General features: G+C 37.3%; 1 protein-coding gene and 1 long non-coding RNA gene across 5 annotated transcripts in view; one reads left to right on the top strand and one right to left on the bottom strand.

Moving 5' to 3' along the window:
• Positions 1-22,752, top strand: part of NEBL (nebulette) — a 249,113-nt gene that overhangs the window by 220,081 nt on the left and 6,280 nt on the right. For 2 of the 3 annotated variants that reach the window (XM_064408432.1, XM_064408443.1), the window contains 2 exons: positions 277-405; positions 17,951-18,066. In XM_064408432.1, coding sequence (XP_064264502.1) covers positions 277-405; positions 17,951-18,066 — 245 coding nt within the window. The remainder of the gene's footprint in view (positions 1-276; positions 406-17,950; positions 18,067-22,752) is intronic. The other variant, XM_064408439.1, reaches the window with a different exon arrangement.
• On the bottom strand, positions 14,059-20,385 carry LOC135293841 (uncharacterized). 2 transcript variants are annotated; one of them, XR_010355930.1, is made up of 3 exons: positions 20,246-20,385; positions 19,486-19,631; positions 14,059-14,270 (listed from the first exon to the last, which is right to left on the bottom strand). It is a non-coding gene; the product is annotated as an uncharacterized LOC135293841 (long non-coding RNA). The 2 variants fall into 2 exon arrangements; XR_010355933.1 differs by having other exon boundaries at positions 19,958-20,357.

A 22,752-nucleotide genomic window follows, 5' to 3' on the forward strand; every position in this document is an offset into this window, starting at 1 on the left:
ATCCCTTCCCTTTCTGGTATCTCAATACTACCTTCCATTTCTTCTACTCTTTTAAAGCCAAGAACAAACTTAGTTGCATTAGATTTTGAAGCAAGGTTTGGAACTAATGGTGCTCAAAATGCATACAAAATTGTGAAGAATTGACTTTTCTCTAATTTTAATGCAATTAGTGTATGATTAGCAATGTTAGCAGTGGTGGGGTTTATGTTGTTGCTTGTCTTTGCACTTCCATCATCTATTTACTGTGATATTCTTTATTTCTTTCTACCTTTGTAGAAAGAGCAAGCCGTTACAGTAAGCAGTATTTACATTCTACCAGTCTGGGAGATTATAAGTCAGATGGCTCTGACACGAACCCTACCTTTTCTTACTGCAGTGAGATAACAAGGCCATCTGATGAAGGAGGTACCCTTTATTCCCACCTTTTTCACTAACAGCACTGTTGCAGTGTGTTGAGACTTCACAGGCATGTATTAACTCCATATCCTTGTGTAGGCACAAGTAGAAACTTTGTAAGCTGTTGCCTGATTGATGAAGAAAGCCAAGCAAGACTGCGCAATTTCTGCAAGCCATATAGATTTATTGTGAATTCTCTTTCACAGTTTTGGTAATGCTGTTGGCTCCAAAGCCCTGTTAACTCCTATTTACAGTGCTTTAAAGAAAGTGTGTTGTGTATTTGCACAATGCACATGAATCTGGTTTTATTTTTTTCTCTTGAATGACACAATATAATTGAATGAAATACACCTTTAACTTGAAAAAACATATTTACCTTGGGCATTTTAGTGGGTAAATCAAGTATATCGTAGTATTTTAGTGACTAAAGTACTTTTTCCCATATTTAACAACGCAGGTTTTTGTGGCTGTCTGTTTTTATCTTTAAATAAAATCCAAGGAACTTTATTGTGTTCTCTCTTTCTCTCAAACTAAATTTCCTCATCCTCTCAGTGGCTTGAGAACCAGGGTTAACATTCTGCTGGGAAGTTTATGTAGTGTGTTATGGTTTAACATGGATTAATATTAGAATACTTTGACAAACCTGCATTCTCAAGTACAAAATCACATGGTGTACCTGTTTGATGCTGTTGATTAGAAGAAAATTTAGGAAAATGATTAATAAGGGTCTAGTCATCCTAGTGGCATTGCAGTATGCACTAGACTTGCCTGATGAATTGAAAATATTTTGAATCATTGCATTCTACATAGATATTTTTTAAAAAAAATTATTTCTGCTTCTTAGTTGTGAAAAAAATGGAGTGCATTGGAAAGGTTATCCAAAGGGTTACTTTTTTTTTCTTGTAAGAAACCAAATAGTTGCTTACACAACATTAAATTAGCCATGTTTTTAGAAGATTTTAAGGCATCTTAATTGTAGACTGAACTTGTTTATGTTCTCCCATTCACTGGAGTAATATGTTACTGTGGTGTTTGGTGCTTATGGAGTCTACCTTTCTATGGGTGCTGTGTAAATGCATACAAGCAGCTCTGATTAAGAATGTGTGAGGAAGAAGGTGTTCAGACTGAAGTGGTAACTCCAAAACAAGAAAGAAACACATATCTTTGATAGAAATGTACTGCCTTTTATCATGTCTGGCTATTTTTATTTGGTATTTTAACCATATTCTCTACTGTTTTAATAGATCATAGCGGTAATGCACATTTATGTTGTTTTATCTCTTCCTGTGATGGTGCAAAATGGGCTTCACAGTCCAGTGCACATTGTTTGTCTATAGCTGTTCTGATCTTTTCTTTGGAAGTATTCCAAACCATTTCAACATTGCTTTGTCACCTTGGTTTGATTATTAATTGGTATTTTTTACTACTTGAGAATGGGAAATGGGCTTTATTTTTGTGGTAGTTCTGGCACTAGTAAGCTTGATTTTTGTGGCTCTATTTGAATCTGTTGTTATGGTGGTGTCTTGAATAGATCCTTCCCAAGATCAACATATTTTAGCAAGAGGTTGTTTCCATTTTAACCCAGCTGGCTAGCCAGGATTTGAGCACCTATAAACAGTTCCCATTGCAGGGAAGAAATAAGTGCCGCAGCTGAGCAACTGAAGATAATCCTAATGATTTACAAGAAAATGCCATTTCTGTGAACACACTTAAAAGCAGAAGATAGCATCCTTGGCCAAAATGCCAATCTTTTTCATCCCATCCAAAAGGTCATTTTGCACATGGCCACAAGACAAGTTTGCCCCTTTATACAATGTCTCTTATACTATAAATGAGAACCAAATCTATTTTGGTGAGATTCCATGGCTGTTTCTCGTGGAGTTTGTACTCTTAGATCAGCAGGGTTTCTCATTAGCCATTGTTCTATCTGTGGGTGTGCCAACATGAAAAAGAGTTGCAGACCTGTAATTTCACAATCTCTGGGTGTCTTCGGCCTTGTCTCATATTTCACATATTCCTGCATTGTTCACTTGCTACTTTATTTTAGATACCTTTACTGATATTTGACACAGAATTCAAATCTTTGCCTGCCACAGCTGATGGAATTGTTCTTTAGCTACCTCTTCCCAGCCCTTAGCTGGATCCCTGACTTAATACCAGATGTTAAAGGCTTGTTCAGATGTAAATAACTGTTTCTTCACTTGGGGAATTTCAGTAATAACATCACAGGAAAACTACTAACATTGTTCATTAGAATTACTTCTTCCTATTTTGTTCCCTGACTGTTATTGTAGATGATGATGTTGAGCTGAGCCATATGTCCTTCTCAGGGAGCTTTCTTTACAAAATCAGTAGAGTTTTGCAGAATCTAAGTCCAGGAAATTCCCTGTTCTCCATTTTAGAGTCTTGCAGGTAAAATTGAATGGGAAACAATTGTTAACACTTTCCAGCAAGCTAGTGCAGGTCATGGGCTTTCATTTTAATAATATTTTTGAAATTACTTTTCAACTTTATGTGTCTTTCTGTGATTGTTTTCTATTACTTCATGGTATCTTTGAGGATTTTTGCTGCACTGAACAGAAGGTGTTGCATTAGAGCTTCTCGGTCTGCCTGAATATTTTGTAATTAGTTATTGCCTAACAAACATAATCTTTATACCTGCAAGCCATTCTGTAGGACTTCAAAGAAACAGTGGATGCCACATTTTTGCAAAATTCTCACCAGTAGTAATTATTTTCAACTTGGCTAAAAAAGGAATAGAAGCTAAAGATTTCTCTCCTTTACTCCTGCTTTTAACAGTGATATTGCAACTTCGCAGGCATGGAACCCTTTACTTTTGGAAAGCTTTTTCAGAATTTTTTTCTTCAGAAAGAGGGGTTGAGATATATGGATGTCAGATTTATTTTTGCTTATAAAGACAGACCAAGCAGTTCTTTCTCCACAGAACACTTGGAAAAAGCAGCAAAGTTCTGAAGTTTAGGTCTCTCTTGACAGCATTCTGTCTGAAAACTATCTCAACTGTTGTGTTTTGGGTTTTATTTAGATTCTTTTCTTTAAAGTCTTTTCTGTCTGCTCTTATTTTCCATGCAGCCTTGTACAGTGGTTTTCTCCAAGTTGCTTTCCACATTCACTCTCTTGCTCCTCTTTTTGCCCTTCAAGTAAAGTTTTGCCCTATTAGTTTGCATTCAGGCTCCAGGAAAGAATGATTTGGCTCAGTCATGTGGCTCAACATCTCTGCTAATCTGGCAATATTTGGGGCTGTTTCTAGTTGAAACCTTCAGGGCTGGTTTTTTCCTCCTTTGCATTTGACCTTTCCTTTATTTATTTATTTTTTTCTTAATGTCTAGTTTGTGTGCACACCTTTGTCTAGGTGTGTATCAGCATATTGACATGATGCATAAATTTTTTTCCTTACCATAGGTTCAGACTTTTTCAGTATAAATGACCGTTTACTTTTATTTTAAATTGTGTGTAAGCTGTAGATGGAGAAAAATAAGAGATGAGTATAAGTTCATTTTCAGTTATGAATATATTGTTACTCTGGTGGGGAAGAAACATGGTTTCTTGGTTATTTTCTACTCCATCACCATATTGTCTTAAAAGATAAATAGATATCAGTGTGTAGGAGGCAGAAATCAGTTTTGCAAACCCAAAAATACATGTAACATAGGAAATCTTAGTGGATATTAGAACAGAATTTTCAACTGACTTTTGTGGTGTTTTAAATATGAGTGCTGAAATTTCATATCTTTGGTTGGAGCCAGCATGTTACTGGTTGGCTGCATGTGTGCTATTTTCTCTCCTTCAGCCCAAGTTCTTCAGACTCAGTTCACCTGCTGCCACCAGACAAGTAGTGAGAATTAGCATAAAGGAGCCTTGCTATGAGTTTAAAGGTCTTCATTTCTTTATTTTAATGAAAACAGTCTGCCAGCAGCACTCAAGTGTCTATCTTTGCCTGTTTAGTTATCTTCTTTTACTCACACTGGCAATCCAAATACACAGGTTTCAAGAAACTATGAAATTCCACTCATTTTGTTATCAACTTTAAAAGTAACCTGTAGATTGCTATGAGAAAACTCAATTTTTTTATTAGATATTTCATTGATATTACATAACAAAAAAGCAACCCAGAAAGAATTGGTGCAAACAACCTCTAAGGAATAAACACAGCAAATGGGCATTGCTGTCAATATGACTCCAAAGTCTATGAAGACTGAAGAAAACACAATGCTGCAGTCTCTTTCTTAAAGTTTTGAAGTCTTTATCTAGCTTGGAGTGGAAGTTTAATCAATAAGAAACAGTAAGTCCTTTAATCTCTCTTTCCAGTGGCATGTTCTCATTGTGGGATATGAACCTTCTGAAGAAGAAAGGCTCCAGAACAGCTGAGTCTGCTCCCTTCCCTTCCTTCAGACTCCAGGGGTTATCTTCCTCCTTTTCTCACCGAGGCAGAAGGTTGTTGTAGGCCACTAGAAGAACTGCTGTTGGAGCTGCAGTGAGAGCACAGCCCTGCAAAGAGCACACACAGACCTTAGGTATTGGTGTGTGTCACTGGCAGCAGCCTTGTTCTGTGTACTAGCTCAAGAAGAGGCTTTTTACTCCTCAGCCCAAAACTGACATTTTAAACACTCATTTCAAGGATGTCTCCTTCTCTTCCCCTAGCACACATCAATATCTGTAGCTCTGTACGTAAAATGATTGTTCATAGGATTTGCCTGAGGCTTTGACACCCACACGTATATACCACCGAAAATCCTAGAACAAGGCACTTTGCTGCTGCTTCTGCTCCGGGTTAGGCTGGTCAGAAGACTACAAATGACTCAGATAAAATAGAGAAAATCCCTATTATTTTCACACATTGGAATTGCAGATGTTTCCCAGTATAAAGTCAAGGAGTCTCCTTGCATTGGGATACTGGTCATAACTCTTCTCCTGTGCCAAGAGCTGAACGAAGAAGAGGAAAGAAAACCAGATTTTATTCCCTTCCTTGATCTGTCCTCCCCATGAATTTTTATAAAAAACCCTCTTGTTTTTAGGTTGGGAAAAATCACCATTAGTAAAAGACAAGTTGAAGAAAAAAAGAAGGAATAATATCTGACTGCTGTTTTTGTTGTAATAGAGACCTCCGTCTTCCATGTCCAGGTTCAGGTGTCAGGAGTACAGGGCAGGAATCCTTCACTCTTCTTCATATTCATATTCAGTTGCTAAGCTCTGCCATTCTGGGGAGGTCAAGCAGAATGACACAGGAGTTATATTTTCTTCTCTGTCAGTCAGGGGAGAATTGTTCTTTTTTTGCTAGGTAGCTGAACTCTGTTTCCATAGTGTTCCCCAGAGTCCAGTAATCAAACGTGGCATTCAGAGGGAGAGGAATTGTGCAGTTCACAGGAAGAACTGTAGGCATTTCTGGGTTTCTTGTCCCCTTTCAAGAGTGTCAGCAGGCTCCCCTGCCACAGAAGGCTGAACACATCAAAATGTTGCTCTCTGTCTACTCTTGGTACCTCTTAGTGGGGGTCACGTTGACACTTCTCTTAGCCACCAGACTCTTACATCTGTTTCTGACTTTTTTGTATTTCAGACTAGGTGGTACTTTGGTTTTCCTTTTTTAACATGCCAGCCCTCAGCAGGTTTGCCAACCTGAAAGCTAACATGTGGGAAAAAAATAGTCTTCTATTCAACAGCATTTTGGTAAAACTGTTTTTCCATCTTGGTAATCTGGTGGTTTTCTGTTCTTAAGTGTGTAATGTATTACAAATGCTTGCAGTCAAATAATAAATAGCTTACCCACAAACTTCTGTGATGTTTTCAAACATAACTAAATAGTTCTCCTCTGTTATACAGACACAAGTGCATGTGTATGTTTGTAATTTCTCTGGTGCCACAAATTATTTAGCATGAAGAGTTTTCTTTGTTAGAGAGCTTGCTCTCCAGAACCAGTGAACCCTGGTCTTTCATTCTCAAATGCATTTTTACAGAAATTATATAGTTTCCCTTGTAAAGGTTTGCTGTAACCACATTTTACCCCAAAAGGACGTGGTGTTTCAGGCAGCAAGGCAGAGTTCTCTCCCTTCTGAAAATTGCATATTTCATTTGAAGGAGGTGTGTTTTGCTGTTTCAGCTTCTGCCTTCTATTTTGCAGTGATTTCTAATGTTCAAAGGGCATTTTTTCCTGATTTAAGAGAATGTCATTACAGTTAGAGAAGTTCTTGAAAACAGTGGGAGGCTTCCTGGTGTTAAAAACCTTCTTACCTCTAGATTTGAGGTAAGAAGGAAAAGTAAAGACAAAGATAGTTATAAGAATTTAGATTTCAGTTAGAAACAGGTTGAGTATGTTCCCTACAAATGTGGGAATTTCTGTGTTTACGTGATAAGGGGATTTCTGCTTAATATATAATTTTGTCTCTGAGTAATCAATTTAAGCATTTTAAGCCATGTAGAATAGGAATCCAGAAAGGCATTAGGACTGCATTTATGCACTATCTTGTGAATGATCAGTTTTCTGTCCTAGTCTGGACTATTGGACTTAGTATCCTCTGCTGAGTGCTTTGTTAATGCAGAACATGAGAGAAATTAGTCTAGAAAATGATATTTAATTCTTTTCCACCACAAAGAGGTATTAGCTATCTGTAAAATAGATTTTTTTTTTACGTAAAGTGTCGAAATTCATATAGTAATTCAAGTGATTGTTAAATTTTGATTAAGGTCTGGTTTAGGGTGCTGGAATTAAAACTAAGTATTTTATGCTGGTTGTAATACATTAAGATAGAAATCATTGATTCATCTGAAAGCACATTTTCATTCAGTATGTGTTCACTGAGGATGAGTTAATGTTCCAGGGAGAGCTTTACATTCCATACTTCCAAAATATTTTTGCTTAGATTCCTTATGCCTGTCTTTAATTCCTGTGCTTCTCTCCCACAGTCTTGACATCTGGCAGCCTCAAAAGACAATCCCCACACGTCCAGGTGGAGGAGAATCCAGAAGAGATCCCATTTTTAATTTCTGCGTTGTAGCAGCAGTTCAGGGGATCCTTCTGTTTGTTTTGCCAGTTTGATGTTTCCTTTTCCATTAAACAGTTGGTGAGCAGAAAGTGGAAAGGAAGTTTCTAAGTGACTCAGCAGTTGGAAGTGTTAATGGCTCCCTTGGCAAGGAGTAGTTTCAGTTGTTCAGTGTGGTTCCCTAGAGCAGCTTTTAATACACTTCAGAGAATGTTATATCCAGTAGATAATAAACATAATTAGTAAAATCGTGTGCAGTGACATACATATCCTAGTTAATGCTATCCTTCCACCATTGTTCAGGTTGCTTATACCCACTATGCAAATAAATTGATGCACAGAAATCAAAGCACAGCTTCTGTGAGTAAAACTTGCAGACTTCTCCCTCTAATGCACAAAGGCAACAGTAGATGTTCAGTAAATGTAAGAAAATTTGAATTATAATTTGAAGGCATGTGGGTAATGTAACATGTTAACCTTCATTTTACTAAATCTTCCCATTTGTCAGGGAGCCTGGAGCAAAGCTGTGCCTATTCACAATTTAAGTAGGAATTGCAGATTCCTGTGACACACCATGGCCCCACTAGGTCTGAGGATGCCTTGGGCTGGCTTTAAGACATTTTGTGCCTTCATAAAGAATGTGGTTTGGTGTATGAAGAGAGGAAAGGCAGATTGTTGTCTCAGCTGAGACATGCGGCAACTTAGGTTGAGTATTGGGCAAAAAATCAGGTGACACTAAGGTCTGTTCTGAATCCTGGCTGCAGTTCATATTCCAAGCTGGATGCCCTGTGATTTGTTTGTGTTCCAGCACAGAACCAGTGGGCAAATGGGGCTGTACACAAGGATTGTGGCAGAGCAGCTGTTAACAGGCACACAGGCTAAACTCTTTGGACTGTGCAGCTATCACTGAAGAAAAAGCCAAACCAATATTTGTAGTGATGTCTGAATAAAATGACATTTTATATTTGAACTGCTAGAACAATTCCTATGACAAAATATAGTCTGTATAATCTATATCCTGTTAGTAATTTATTTTTCCTCAGGTTACAATAGAGTATTTAATGTATTTAATTTGCCTTTGTGAGGAAAATGAGTGAATTAAACATCTAGAAAAGATTTTGCTGTTGAATATCAAACCAAATTTTTTTTGTCAGTACATTTAACTGGTTTAGAATATTCTATGTTCATCATAATAACCCTAAAATTACATTTTTGGATTCAAAACTAGGAACAAATAGGACTCTAGTTTTAGAGTTAGAAGCCAAATAGTTTAAGTAATTTTCTCTTTTACAGTCCTGTAGTAAAAATTTGTCATTGGAATCTGGAAAGGCTATAAATGGTTTGTATTTTAGGTGAAATCAATTTTAAGTGGTGTAATGGTTGTAGCTGCCCATAAAGTTCTAATAGTCAGATATAGAATTCATACAACTTTTAAAATCCCCAAAACAACTGTTCAAAGAGGTGGGATGCAGATAATGAATATTATTAATTCTAAATTGTAATTTTTATTGTGTTCGCTTTCATTTTGTGCTGTTTTTTTTAGCAAAACAGACAAAAACATGAATATGAATAAATACTACAAATTGCCTTTTCCTATATTTTTAAAGGCTGACAATGCTTAGAAATATTTTACTGAATTTTCTGGGAGATCATTTAACAACCTATTTTATAATAAACACCTTTACTTTCATTTGAAAAAGTTTTTGTCTGAAAGGGCTACGATGCAATTATATTTATCAAATAAATTCTTTTGAGTGTTCATGGTCTTGCAGTCCAAAATGGCCACTTCAGAAACAGTCTGGGGAAGATGATGTAATTTTCAGAACATCAAAATTGTCTGCTCTGCCAGAACAGGGCTGGCTTTTGCTTTTTGCAAGTTATGAGTCTGCCACTTAGCACCTCACTGATCCAGAGTCAGACACAGACAGGGACTCTATGGCTTGTTTGAGATTTGGCTTCTTCTCCTCTCCTGTTGCCAGAACACTAAATTATGTGTAGTCAGTATTTTACAACTCTGTGATGCTTTACTATGACAGTAATGTGTTAATGATCACAAAAGCTTTTGAGCTATTACTCAGTATCCTCCAATTGCTGTACCTCAATAAAAAATGATGCTCTAAGCAGTATCCACAGTCTCTTTCTGGCAAAAAATATTCCCTGTGTTACTGTCTTTTTATGATGTGGATGGATGTTCTGTTGACTGTCCTCTTTTTTTTTAATGTTGACTGTAGAAAATAGGACATCCTGGGTTCCTTTCATTTTTCTCTAGATTGTGATATTTGATAATTGCTTGCAGACAAGGCTTCTGGAGACTCTGCTAGCCTGGGCTTAAAAAATATATATTGCTATTTTGCAGCTATTTCATTCCTACTAAGAGGAATGAAAGCCATACTCCTTTTTTTTTTTTTTTAAGGAAAAAATAGTCCATGAGAGACTGACTTTTGAAATACAGAGATATAGACCCCTCAGAGAGGCCAGAATGGAACTTGGAAAATAATTTGCCATGTAAAAGAATATAATGGAATTGATGGATCCACCATTCTTTGAAATGTGAAGACTTAGGAAGGTCTGAATCACCAGACACATAGACCATGATGTACTAAAGAGACAGTTGGCCAACTGTTCTTCCACTGTCCTAGCTAGTATTTCTCAAATTCCCTCTTCCTCTGCTATTGGATTTATGGTGGACTTAAAAGACAAAGACCAATGTAACTATTATTAGTGATATTGCTTGTTCATACAAATCAAGAACTTTGGACTGAAATATGAGATAGTCCCTGCCTAAAAGGAAACCCCAAATAAAACACAGGATCCCAGTGTCACATGAGCACACTAGACATTTTTTTTGTTGTACCTTTCAAAATGTGTTAGTTTTTCTCTGACATATGTTCAACAGCTTTGTGGGATCTTCTGTTGCAATTTCATTCTAAATCAAATTTGAATTTCTTATCTTGAAATTGCTCTCAAAACTTATAATTGCATTATACTGCATTTTCCATAATAATCTACTTCACCTTACATGGTGCACACAATATAGTTAGTCTTAGTTATTGCTAGTGGATAAAATGGTGTTCTAAAATAGTGATTCTTTAAACAATCTTTGTCTAATCATGACACTAATGAAATTTAGTTTAAAATACATTATTTTATAAACTGTAGCATGTCAGTAAGTAGTCATGAGAGTAGAGATGCTTTGATTTTTTGCATGATGAATAATTAATGATATTTTAAACACAAGATCAGTAATTTTGTTGGCCTCCTCTCCATCGTTTTTTAAAGCATTTGAAGATTGCACAGTTTATTTCTTATATCTTTAGAATTTAGGTTATGGAAACTTCCTAAGCCTGTAACATTTGGAATTTGCCACTGAATCCAAGTAGTTCAGAGCTTCAATTCTAATGAGGTCAGTGAGCATGGCAGATATTTATTAACACCCTCTGTGAATTAGGCCAGACTTTGAGGTTGTTATTTCGACATCCTAATTATATCTGGGTTTGATATTCCAATTTACTAACTATTACCGACTGCTGTAATGGATAGCATGCAGACAAACTGCTGCTTCTGACAGAACCACTGACAGCAACCAGCCTGGTAACTCAGACACTCATTAAAGCTGGCTAACTGACCAGTAAAGGGCAAGGAAAAGAGGGCAAAAAACCAAAAGAAATGAAGAGAAAGTTACTTTTACACGAAAAAATGCCAAGATGCCTTACCATGATGTTTTCTAGTGTTCTAAAAACAGCATTTTTCTGTATCAGGTCTCATCATCTTCAGTCTTCAGGTTAGTGCTTTTTATATTGCTTACACTGTCTGAACTATTCCCAGTAAATTTGACTGTTCTGTGCTATTTTTTCTGATTAGAAAAAAACTCTGTAATAGATAAGCTGGGAATTATTCAGTGTTCATCAGAAGATAGTAGTTTAAAAGGCAAACTTTTATGTAATTGGTTACATGTCACTAATGTCTCAACGCCAAAAGAACCACATTTTTCAGTTTGAGATTTTTAAGGTTAAATCTTGACGTTTTTAAAACCAAGAATTGTGTTGAAATATATTTAATTTCAAAGACCCACATAAGTTGTAATAATGATTGAAAATTATAGGTATTTTGATATGGTTGACAAAAAAAAATTCTTTACCCAATTTTTAACATTTCTTTTTGCATGAACCTTTTGGATTTTTTTTTTTCAATTTTCCTCCTATTTCGGGACAGGGACTTTCTTGGCAATCAGTTCTGCACTGTAAAATGATTACTGAGGTTTTCCTAATGTTGTATCTGCCCAACATTTCTTCATGCTTCTGTTTGTTTTCTCTACTTCTGTGACTGCCTTTTTACTGTATTCTTTGGAGACCATCTCCTTCCTCAGTACCATGGGGCTGCTGCATAGTTCTGTACCTCATATCAACCTCCATGGGCAATCCTTGCACACTCATTGAAGCATTTGAAGTTCTCTGACACCTGTTTTTACTGTCAAGTAGACAGGTCTTGCTGGCTGCATTAGGCTTAATCCTCTCTGAACTTCCACTATGACTTTTTACAAGTATTATGGAGACCTGTGATACAAGTACTTTGCAAGTAGTTGAGCAGTGTCTGCCACATGTGAGCACATAGGAGCACCTGCATTACATGGGGAGCTTTGTTTGGAGCTGGGTGCTGGGACAAATGGAGGGAAGTACCTGTGAGAGGCTCAGCTCCTTTGTGGTTTTAATTCAGAGGCAGCTTGCCCAAAAGCGAGGTGCTTAGGGGACATACCTTGCAACAATTGAGCTGATCTAGATGTTCCTTGCTGTCTGCTGTCTGTGGCCTTGGTCCTGCCTCTGTCCTTGCACTATATTTAGTCTGATCCCTGGCTGGGCTCACCAAGCCAGCAGAAGAACAACCTAGCTGAGAGCAAGGAAGCAGCAGTGTTAGGCTGTCTCAGCCAGCTCATGGGGAACCAGCCTCAGATATGCAGTGGGCAGCAGGGCTGGACTGCCTGTGACGTCCTTGAGAGTCATGAGTCCCCTCCTGACTCCTGCCAAATTCTTCCAAAATGCTTAGCTTCAGCAGAGAATGATGTTCAGCACATCATCTTTAAAAGTCTGCTAAAAGCTCAGCTGTCATAACAGTCAAGTTACTTTTCTGCTCTTTATGCCTCTTTAACATTGTACCCTCATCACATCTAACCTTCCTTACTTGTTGCCAAAGTGTCAAGATCCTTGTTCCTGATTAGCCTGTGATGTGGGCCTTCTTTAAATCTCTTACTAAATTCTTGGCTAGCAACAATTATGTTCCATTTGTGCTGCTGTTTATGCTTGGGCAGGATGTGAACTTCTGCAGAATTGATGTGTTAACTTCTTTCAAATCTCTCCTTAAAACTGTTTCTCAGGTTGATTAATACAGTGCTGGGCTGAGCTTATCTTGAGAGCATGGGAAATAAAGAGGAGAAATTAGAGGGCTTGTGGTTGCTCAAAAAGGTGTATTAAAATCTGCATCCCAAAATAAAAATTGACAGGGCAAGGCCTGAAAAAACTCAACCTATTTGAAAATTTGGCCCTAATTTGAAATGGGGTCAGACTATATTATTTCTAGAGGCTTCTTTGAGAAAAACATTCACTTTAAATATTTCAGTGATGGTGTGCAGCCAACATCTGAGAAAATTAATAAAAAAAAAATTATCTAGCCGGAACTGGTAATCAAAGAAATCTCTTTAACACCTTCACGAGAAGGCTGTTGTTATTATCCACCAGCTTTAATACAGCAGTAACAGTTCTGTTCCTGTATTTCCTACGGTTGTATTTCCTTAGCCAGGTACTGCACTGGGAAGTGTCAAAGGGTCTGTGCAGTTCAGGCACAGTGACCTGTGCACATGGACAGCACATGGGGTGACCTGAGTCCCCAGGAATGTCCTGTATGCCTGCATCTCCCCACGTGTGATTGCATCACTCCGATATGTCTTCTGTTGCCCGGGACACAGCTGAGCATTTCTAAGGGAAGAGCAAAGGAAAGAAGGAACTGAAAACTGTGGGGAAGGCTTTCTAAAGCAAGTCTGTGAAGCCTACACCAAATGTAACAACCTGTAGCCAGGGAAAAAAAGGGGAAGAATTTCCATATATGTGGATGAGCATGATTCCCATAAGAAGCTTGATCTGTTTTGGGTGAGCTCTTTGTAATGGCAGTAACACAGAGATGTATGATGATGCTGTATTCTGGCTCTTTTGTGGTGCTCAGAAAGCTTACAGCTTTTTACCTAATGTAGTGCAGACACTAGAATTAAGCACATCCAAATCTTTATTTTACTTTGTGTTCTCTCATGTTATGATTACAGAATGTTGCAATATTCTTTGTAAGTTGTCTGAAGTCTGAGGGGTGAAACTGTGAATTATTATCAGAATAGGAAGGATCCTGTTAAATCCTTAGAAATGTATGATGTGTGTGAGAGTAAATTGAGTGACTATTTTACATGTGGTTCATAACTGGCATGTGTTGCAGTAAATGGCAAAAATGCAGTAGTTACCACTGGGGATATATTGTTTCACCATGGATTATCAAGGTTCTGTGGCACAAAATAATTGAAGAGAGTTTAAATATGGTATTGATAAAATGTATCTCAGAACCTAATTTTTAACTGATTTTTCTTTTTAGCATAACATTTATTTTTAAGCTCATAATTACACAATACTGTCTTAAGGATTCCTTTCCTGTTTCTGCAATTGGACCTTTTTCTTTCCAGTTCTTTCAGAGCATATCCTGATCAGTACACATTCTGCAGACCCCATTGTCTGTGGCAGTGAGTTGATACTTGCTGTCATTCTTTCAGCTGCTTCTTTTTCTTGGAGGCTTCCTCTCTCTTTGTCTCATATAATGTCCATTCATTTTTCTTGCTCTTTTCTCTGGAGAAGCCTGTAAAGATATAATAAGAGATATATGATAAATTTATTTAAGTAGATAATTTAAAATGAATATCTGGCTTGCTTGGTAAGTGGGACAAGAAAAAAAAAAAGTATGTTTTGATAAATCAGAATGCATCTGGTAAAGTCTTAATGCAACAAAAAAAACATCCACCTGTACTTCTGGGAGCAATGGTCAGCCCTCAGCTCCATCACCAATAAATCTGGCTTCAGTTAAATGAATTTCATGTTCCACCACTGTATTTTATTGTTCCCTTAGGTTAGCTAAAACCATTGCTTTTGCTGCTGCTGCAATCAGTGATGTTGTAGAACTTTATACTTCAGACTGAACCAAACGATTGCAGTTAACTATGTGTGATGATGATAAAAAAAGTCAAACTCTTTTTCTGCATCATTTAATCTCACCTTGAATTATCTGTATGTCACCAGAAACACAGCTCGGACACTGTCTCTTCACTATTCTGCTTATTTATATGATTCCCAAATAGTCTTTCAAATAGACCATCCTCTGAAAGTTTCTTCAGAATTTTTTGTTAAAAGTTGTTAGAAAATAGTGATTGTTTTCAAAGTTTTTTGCAGAATACGATGGTATTCTATTAATGGAAAAAAACCCAGCCCACATGGAATTATTCAAGCCTCTTCAACACTAGCATGTGCTGATATTTATGCTCACCTATATGATACCTAAATAAATGACTAGAAGATAATTAGCAATGCTAATCCTTCTTTTTCTTTATTTAAAATCTTATTCTAATACTACAATTTCTGTCACTTCCCAAAATTTCTCATGCTTTGGAAGAAATGCTTTATTTTTGTGGATTTATGTTTTCCATCATTGCAGGTAAAGTATCAAACAGCTTTGTTGAGTCAGTTTGACAGAATTCTCTCAGCTTGTGAGAAACTGATTGCTGAAGAGGAGAGCACATTTCAGACCTTCAGCTGTCACTTGTCACAGAGGCAGGAGTTGTAGGTTATCCTCCCCAAAATAAGCCAGTTGACTTTGAGGTTACAATGAAGCTGACCATCAGTAGGCTTGCTGCCTTACACTGACAAGGGATGATTGATTGGAAACGAGAAAGATCTCTTCTGGGGAGAAGGAATCAAGAACAAAAGGTTCCTACAAGCCTCTGCTTCTCTTGGGAAGAAGAAGGGGACTCTCAGGGTGTCTGACCCTGCCAGGGACCAGGGAAGAGCTACCATCCTCTGTTGTTGCAGGGCAGGCTTGCTGCTGGCTGATTAGCGGCCAGTGTTGGCTGAAGGTACTCCTCCTGCTAAGTTAAAAAATTCAAGCTGTTCTTTTCAACTTTTCAAGATTTAGTCTGCAACCCATAAAAGTAATTTGCTGCTGGTGTGAGGAGATGAGACTCTGTTGGCTTTGACATACTGGCCTACCATTCATGCTGGTGGTGAATTAGACAAAATGTATTCATTCCAGCTTGATCGCAGAACCTTTGATTAAATTATGTTTTTCTCTATTTTCTCACGAAGGGCCACATCTGCTCATGTGGAAATAGCTTGTAACAACATTGAAACATAAATTATTTGATGAAATACTTAGGACTATTCACTTAATGCATGATAATCCTGTGAACATGTTAATGAGTGGCAATTCTCTGATGATTGAACTGCTTGAAAATGTCTTTCTACTTACATGTCATTAGAATGAACTTGGCCCTTCTAAAACATCCATTATTCATCATGTTCCAGTGTTGGATCTGACTGCATATCACTTTAATTTCCCTCACTTAACAGAACAATCTATTAATTACAATAGTTTGAAGCATGTTTTCAAAATCAGAAAAACCCTACTTAATGTATAGTGTTAGTTGTCTTTACAACTTGTAAAGACAAAAAACTTACAAATTGTAATTACATGCTTAGTGTATTGGAATATGCTAACTAAAACTAAATGGAAGTTTTAAGAAGAACCTTTGTTGAAATCAATGATTTTGTTAGCTGGAGAAGCAGTATTGATGAAACAACTTGCTGAAAGCACAAGGTTGACTTTTCTTTCTGAAGTAGTTGAGCAAAAATTTTCTCAGTAGTCCCTTTTTTCACATGCATTTCTTGTCCTGACAAGTCAAGAAGCAGAGAATTATGGAGTAATACTAGTGCAAGTATGAATAGAAATAATTATATATATATGTATGTATATATATGTATGTGTATATATATATATATAATGCAAATATAAATATATATTTGTATTGGATTTTCCTGCTTTTTCCCATGTATTTTTTCATTTTACAAGTCCTGGGTCCTTTCACACATTGTGAACCCCATTGAATCTTATGTTAGATTTACTCCTTTTTGAATCTATGGGTCATGGCTGCTACAGAAGCGGTTCTTCCCAACAAGCTCAAGAGATCTACCCCAGGAAGTGCTGGACTGCTGAATGACTCCATGTTTGAAGATTCTTTAATCATGTGAGGCATAAGCTCCATCTCCTTTCATGGAAAGACAGCTTTTGGAAGAGGAGATGGACTGTCAGCTAAATAGACCACTTGAAAAGTATCAGCAGAAATGCATTTGTTTTTCAGTGTAGCTAAATGAATTCCCCATCGAGCTAGTAAAATTCTGGCAAATAACAGGGGAGATAGGCTAATAACCTCCATTCAAACCAGAAATCTTTATTTTCTGAGAGCCCAAGTCTTGTAAAATGTGTACAAATATATGGTGACTAAACTTTAATATTTTTATTTGGAAAACCACTGCAGTGTTTTTAATTTTGCTTTGAAAACACTTTTTGGCCTTGCTAGGAAACTAGTTACTTATGCTGGGCTTATTTCTCACAGTTTTTTGATCAACCATGTTTTTAACACATTTTATTTCAGTCGGTTGCCATAATAAGATGTTTGGACAGATGTGGGAAGTTTATGAATGCTTTCCTAGTAAGCAATAGAGTTAGGGATCCCTGTTGGTTGTATCCATGCTTTCAGCAGTTGTTGGTACAATAGAAGTTAATATATCATTGATTAGCATACAGATGTGTTAAAATGTGAATAAAATATGTATTAAATAAATGTAACAATTATGTGGTAAGAGGAAAATACTGAATAAGGTGGACTTCAAAAGATATAAGTAGCATTGATCTCTCTGTGTTGAACTAAGAATGTTGATGGAATCAGAATAAACTAAGAAACTCGACTGTGGGCTCATTTATTAAAACTTCTGCCTCTTCTGTGAATCCCAATCTGTCTTTGTTCATAGCCTGATAAATAAGAGTTAGTTTGCAATGAGTTAAGAATTAATTACAGTGAATTTCTAGTGAATAATTTCAAAATTGTATTAGCTTTTTTTCATCATTCAAGATGCCTTAAAAATAGCAGCTTATGGGATATATATTTAGTGTCTCATCTATGTTAGTACCAAAATTGATTTAGTGATGTCTTAAACTTTCGTAAACCTTTTAATGATTAAACTTCTAATGGTATGTTCAACTTTTCCTTCCAACTAATCATGATAGCATTTGTGGATATATTGCTATAGCTTTGGCTACATTTATGTGTAAATCAACCTTTAAAAAGCCTTATGTCCTTTATGGAAATAATTCTCAACTGTTTTGTATGGAGGAATTGTTATTAACTGTGACAATAGTCAACAAATTCTACAAAATGTTAGATAAGGCTGTTTTAAAATATTAATTAATGTGTATGTATTTTTTTAATGCAGCCCCTGTTCTTCCTGGGGCATATCAACAAAGCCAGACTCAAGGATATGGATACATGCACCAGACCAGTATGTCATCCATGAGGTCCATGCATTCACAGCCTCATTCAGCAAGTCTGGTGAGTATTGAATTTAAAGGAGAATTTTGTTTGATAAGCACCATCATCAGCTATTGCAAAATCTCTTAAATATGACCGAATTTAACCCCTAGAGTTCTGCAGTTGACTTATTTGGCTGTCTTGATCATAAATGTAACTGGTAGTCCTCAAGTATAAAAAAGATTTAAGTGACTAAATTTTTAAGGGCAGTGGTAAGAACTTCTCTATCAAAATACATTAAAAAAGGTATGATATTCAGAGAGCAGAGAAACAACTGAATTCTTTACCTACTTACCTAGTTAAAATAAATAGTAGATGCTTGGACAGTGTTTCAGAGGCTGAATTTTGATGTTATGCTCTGTGATGAATTCATGCTCCTAGCACTAGATGAAAACCAATGATCTCTTAAGATCACCCTGTTGGTTTAAATCAGTTTCACTTTTTTTGACTTGCTGATTTTGTGCTAGCAGGCTTTGTGCCTACCTGTATTACTTCTGCTTGTGTAGAGCTAGCTCAGACTCCAGATTGCTGTGCCCTTTCTAATTGCACACAGCAGTCGTGCACCGACTCGTGTAAGATCCAAATTGAGTTACACTGATTGGAAGTGGGAAGCAGCTTTATCATGAAACTGTGGCTGTCTCATGAAGTTCTCAGCTGTAGTGGATGGGAATGTAAAGCTGGAGTGGATATTTAATTTTCAAAGTAACTGGTCATGGTGGGAGAGCTGAATGGTATTCAGCTGGGATTTTTAGGAAATGAAGATTCTTTTTAACTCCCTATATAAAAATTTCAGTTTTAATGGTTATAATATTTTTTAAATCATATTGCTGCCTAGAGATTTCCTAGCTGCCTAGAGATCCGGCCACCTTTTACCTTAAAATATTGTCATTTTGAACTTTAAGCTATTTTGAATACCTCTGTCCCCTTTTTTAGAGATGAATAAATATTTAATTATGAACCAAACTTAGAGCTTGCTGAGCTGAAAAAAAAACTGTTTTCAAGATTAGATGAAACTTGTATTTTTTGGTAAAACTGAAACTCCATGACATTTTATATTGTAAAGGTCATGACTTTCTGTGTGGCGTGAGTAGTTTCAGGCTTGTCAGATTCTCAGCTGTCTGGTGCTGAGTGGGCAAACTTGCTGGAAAGTCTGGGATCCAGATACTTCCATCATTGAGTGAGTGAATAACCTGAGAAACTCTTTGGACACCTGCATGACAGCTGTGAGACAGTTGATAGGGAATCAACCATTAATTTCCAAGGATATTACAAGGCACTTTGGGAGCTGGTTCCTTTTCAAGAGACAAAATCCAAAAAGTGGGAGACCTGGAAGCCTGGGCTTTGACAGCAGATGTGCTAGTCATTGGGGAGCTAAGCAAGCAGCCCTCAAATGCAGCAGACAGAAAATGGAGATGCCTGCAAATCTCAGAATGCACTTACCAGCCTTTGCAGCTTTGTGGGCAGAGAGATGACTCCTATTTCCTAATACCTCTGTGTCCCCATGACTTATCTGACAGGCTGTTGAAACTGTGTCATTTCAATGTTCTCAGTATCTTGAGAATCATCATTTGCCTCTTCTTCCAGAACTGGGAATGTGAAGGTAATAGGAAAAAGAAGGGAGTGATGTTAAAGATTATAAAAGTAATATTGACTTATTTCAACAGATTTCTTTTCCCTGTTATCAAACTTTTTTCATGTGACATCCTTGTAAATGATAATATTTTGTCATAGGAAAAAAATGAAAACAGCAAATACCATGATTTAAACTCATTTTGCTGTTGTTAAAAACTGAGTGGATTTCCCTTTAGAAAATAAATGCCAAATATTTCCAGAGAGAGTAAATCAAAGACTGCTGGCATGGTGCTGACTGCTAACTTGCCAGTCTGGTGAGGAAGACAGAGCGTGATCTTACCACCCTGGGGTGATGATTCTGCTCCAAAAGAAGCATCTCAGATGCAGTTAGAAATCTGCCAGACTCCCTTTTCTTCCATCTTAAGACCAGAATATTTTCATTAGGCCGTGCAGTTTATCCAGGTGTTGCACTCGGCTATTGGGACAACACAGAGTGGTCCCACAGTGTGCCTGGGGGAAGGCCCTGGCTGGGCACGTGGTTAAATGTAGCAGACCGAAGGTTGATGACCGTCTTGGAGTGCTTTTAAAATGAGGTGTGGACATGCTGTAGGAGATCTGACAAACCTACACTGTTAAGGTGCGTTGCTTTCAGCTGCCTGTTCAGTTCTGGGCTTGGAGCAGTACTGCCAGAGATGCAGTGTTGTCTGGCTAATGACAGAGGGAGGAAAGACGAGAAGAAAGTGCCAGGGGAAGGGGACTGGAGGAAAGGAGTCCTGGAATTGTGACCTCAAAGCCTGAGTAGTTTTTCAGGCTTAGCTAAAAGCAGTGAGGGTGATAAATTCATCAGTGCCTGAGTTTTGCCGGGACATCTCTAGGGCAGAAGTGATTAAGATCCCATGGATTATATCAGGGTGGAGACGACTGCAGAGTTAGCTGCTCTAGCACATTTACTCCTTTCAACTCAGTTGTTGTATTGTTATCAAATCTGTCCCCAAAATGCCTAAGTTCATTTTATAATCATGTTCACTGGTCTCTTATATTAAGAAACAGAATTTTTCTAATTTCTAAATTTTCAAAATCTGGTTTATTTAATTTTGAGCTCTGTTTTGTATTAGGCATGTCCTGTTACAATATTTGGATAGGATTTTTTCCCATATAAATTGCATTATTTTCTGATTCCTGTCTTTGCTTTCTCTGAGCAGTTCTGCATAATGGGGTGAATTAAATTGTTGCTCAGGGTACAAAGTGTTTTATAACAGAAAGCTCTGGAGGCTTATTTTCTTATTTGGAAAATAATGGGGTGTTCACACATTGTTTGATATCCAAGAGTGGTAGGAAAACAAAACCTATGCTTCGAGTTGGCTGTCCTTGATGGCTGCTGTATGTGAAGGATGCTGCAGCAGTTGCTGCTCTTTGCAAGGAGCCATCCATAGAACAGGTATGAATTGGGGTGAAGTGGAAATACACACCTGTCAGCCCAGAACAGGCTGGGCAGCTGAGAATATATTAGCTTGATTTCGGTTCTTCATATGGACAAGACTTACTGGTCTGTCTAAGCAGAGGGTGTGAGACAGACCTCTGAGGAGGTGGAAGATAAGTGACTTTTGACTCTTACAGAACTCCAAACTTATACCCTCTTGTAACTTAGTACCCGCTAAACTCACTACTGATTGAGGAATACTGAGGAATAATTCACTGAAATGCATTTTAAAATCCCTGCTTTGAGTCCTTTAGGCATTGTAATTCTCGATTATATAGCCCAGACTACACTCTGCAGTGATAATTAGGCATTAAATGCTAACAGGATTATTATGGAGATTTCTCCTGACAGACATTTAGCACCTAATTAGGTGTTAAGGCCATAAATTTAGGTTTCTCAGCAGCATTTAGGGCCCTAATAAATTCCTTTAAAGTTTGGAATTGCAGGCTTGTCTTCACAATTTGCACCACAGTGATGTAGTCAAGCTGCCTTTTAGGAGACAGCAGAGGTATGTCCTTTGCCATGGTGCTCTGAGGAAGAGTGAGCATCCTTCTGAATGAGCAAAACCTCTCTATTTTTCCAATTTTATGTTAGTTTAATAAAACATTTAATCTCTTCACCAGTCTTTTCCCATTTAAAGGATACATATAAGCCTGGCTCTAGGCAAAATCCATTTACTGCCTTATACCAGATGTAGACTTGCTACCATTTTTCTTAAATGGACCCTCTTCTGAAATAAATTATTTAAAGGGCTAACTGCTGCTGAATTTGTTGTAATAACATATTTTTCACTGCTTTTTTGGAGTTAGTTTCAAGGCTCAGCAGCGAGATCAGTTGAGATAGTTGGAAAAAATAAGATTCTGAAAGGCAGAGAGCCTTTTGACGGCTAGTTGTCTACTTTATGAATATTTAAGGATTTTTGGTGATGATAGAACCCAAGAAATTGTTTACTGTTATGTAGTGCACAAAAAATGATCCTTTTTTTAACTGAGTTCCGTGCACACTTGGAAGATATTAAGGAGCCGCTAGGGAAGCGCATACCTCTGGTTGAAAACTGCTCTTGGTCACAGCCTGTAGGTCAGCAAAACAAGGCAGCAAAACAAGAGGACAATAATATAGCACAGGACTCAAATGCAGTTCAGGGCAGACTTGTCAGGAAAGGTGCTCTTCAATGGTCTCCAGTATTTAAGCAGGAGCTGATTTCTCTGCCCTGTTTAATTTGCACTACCAGTGATAGAGCCAAGACTAAAAGTATATTCCTAGCATGGGAACAGTAATGATCAGTTGCCCTATTAAAGCATTCCACATTTCCAGCATGTGACAAATGGCTTCCTCACTCCATGTGGAGTAATCTCCACCTTTCTAAAAAATAGTTTCATTAAAAACACTCAAGCCCCCATATATATGATATGAACTAAAACCAATTCAGAGCTGTTTTCTTGAGCAGAGAAGTTTGCTGTCTTTTAAAAGGCTCAGACAATAGTACTAGGCATGAACTCACATATTGACTGTTTTGCCTTTTTTCTCTCTAAATTATTGTACCAGAAAAATTCAGCTGCATATGGTAACGTAGCAAAAATTACTGGAAGGGAAATTGGATATTATCAGTGATGCTTGAACTGCTTTTGACTTCTGTTAAGAGCCAGGGTAAGGAA

The sequence above is a fragment of the Passer domesticus genome, chromosome 1, assembly GCF_036417665.1.
Source record: "Passer domesticus isolate bPasDom1 chromosome 1, bPasDom1.hap1, whole genome shotgun sequence".
NCBI classification, from domain to species: Eukaryota; Metazoa; Chordata; class Aves; order Passeriformes; family Passeridae; genus Passer; species Passer domesticus.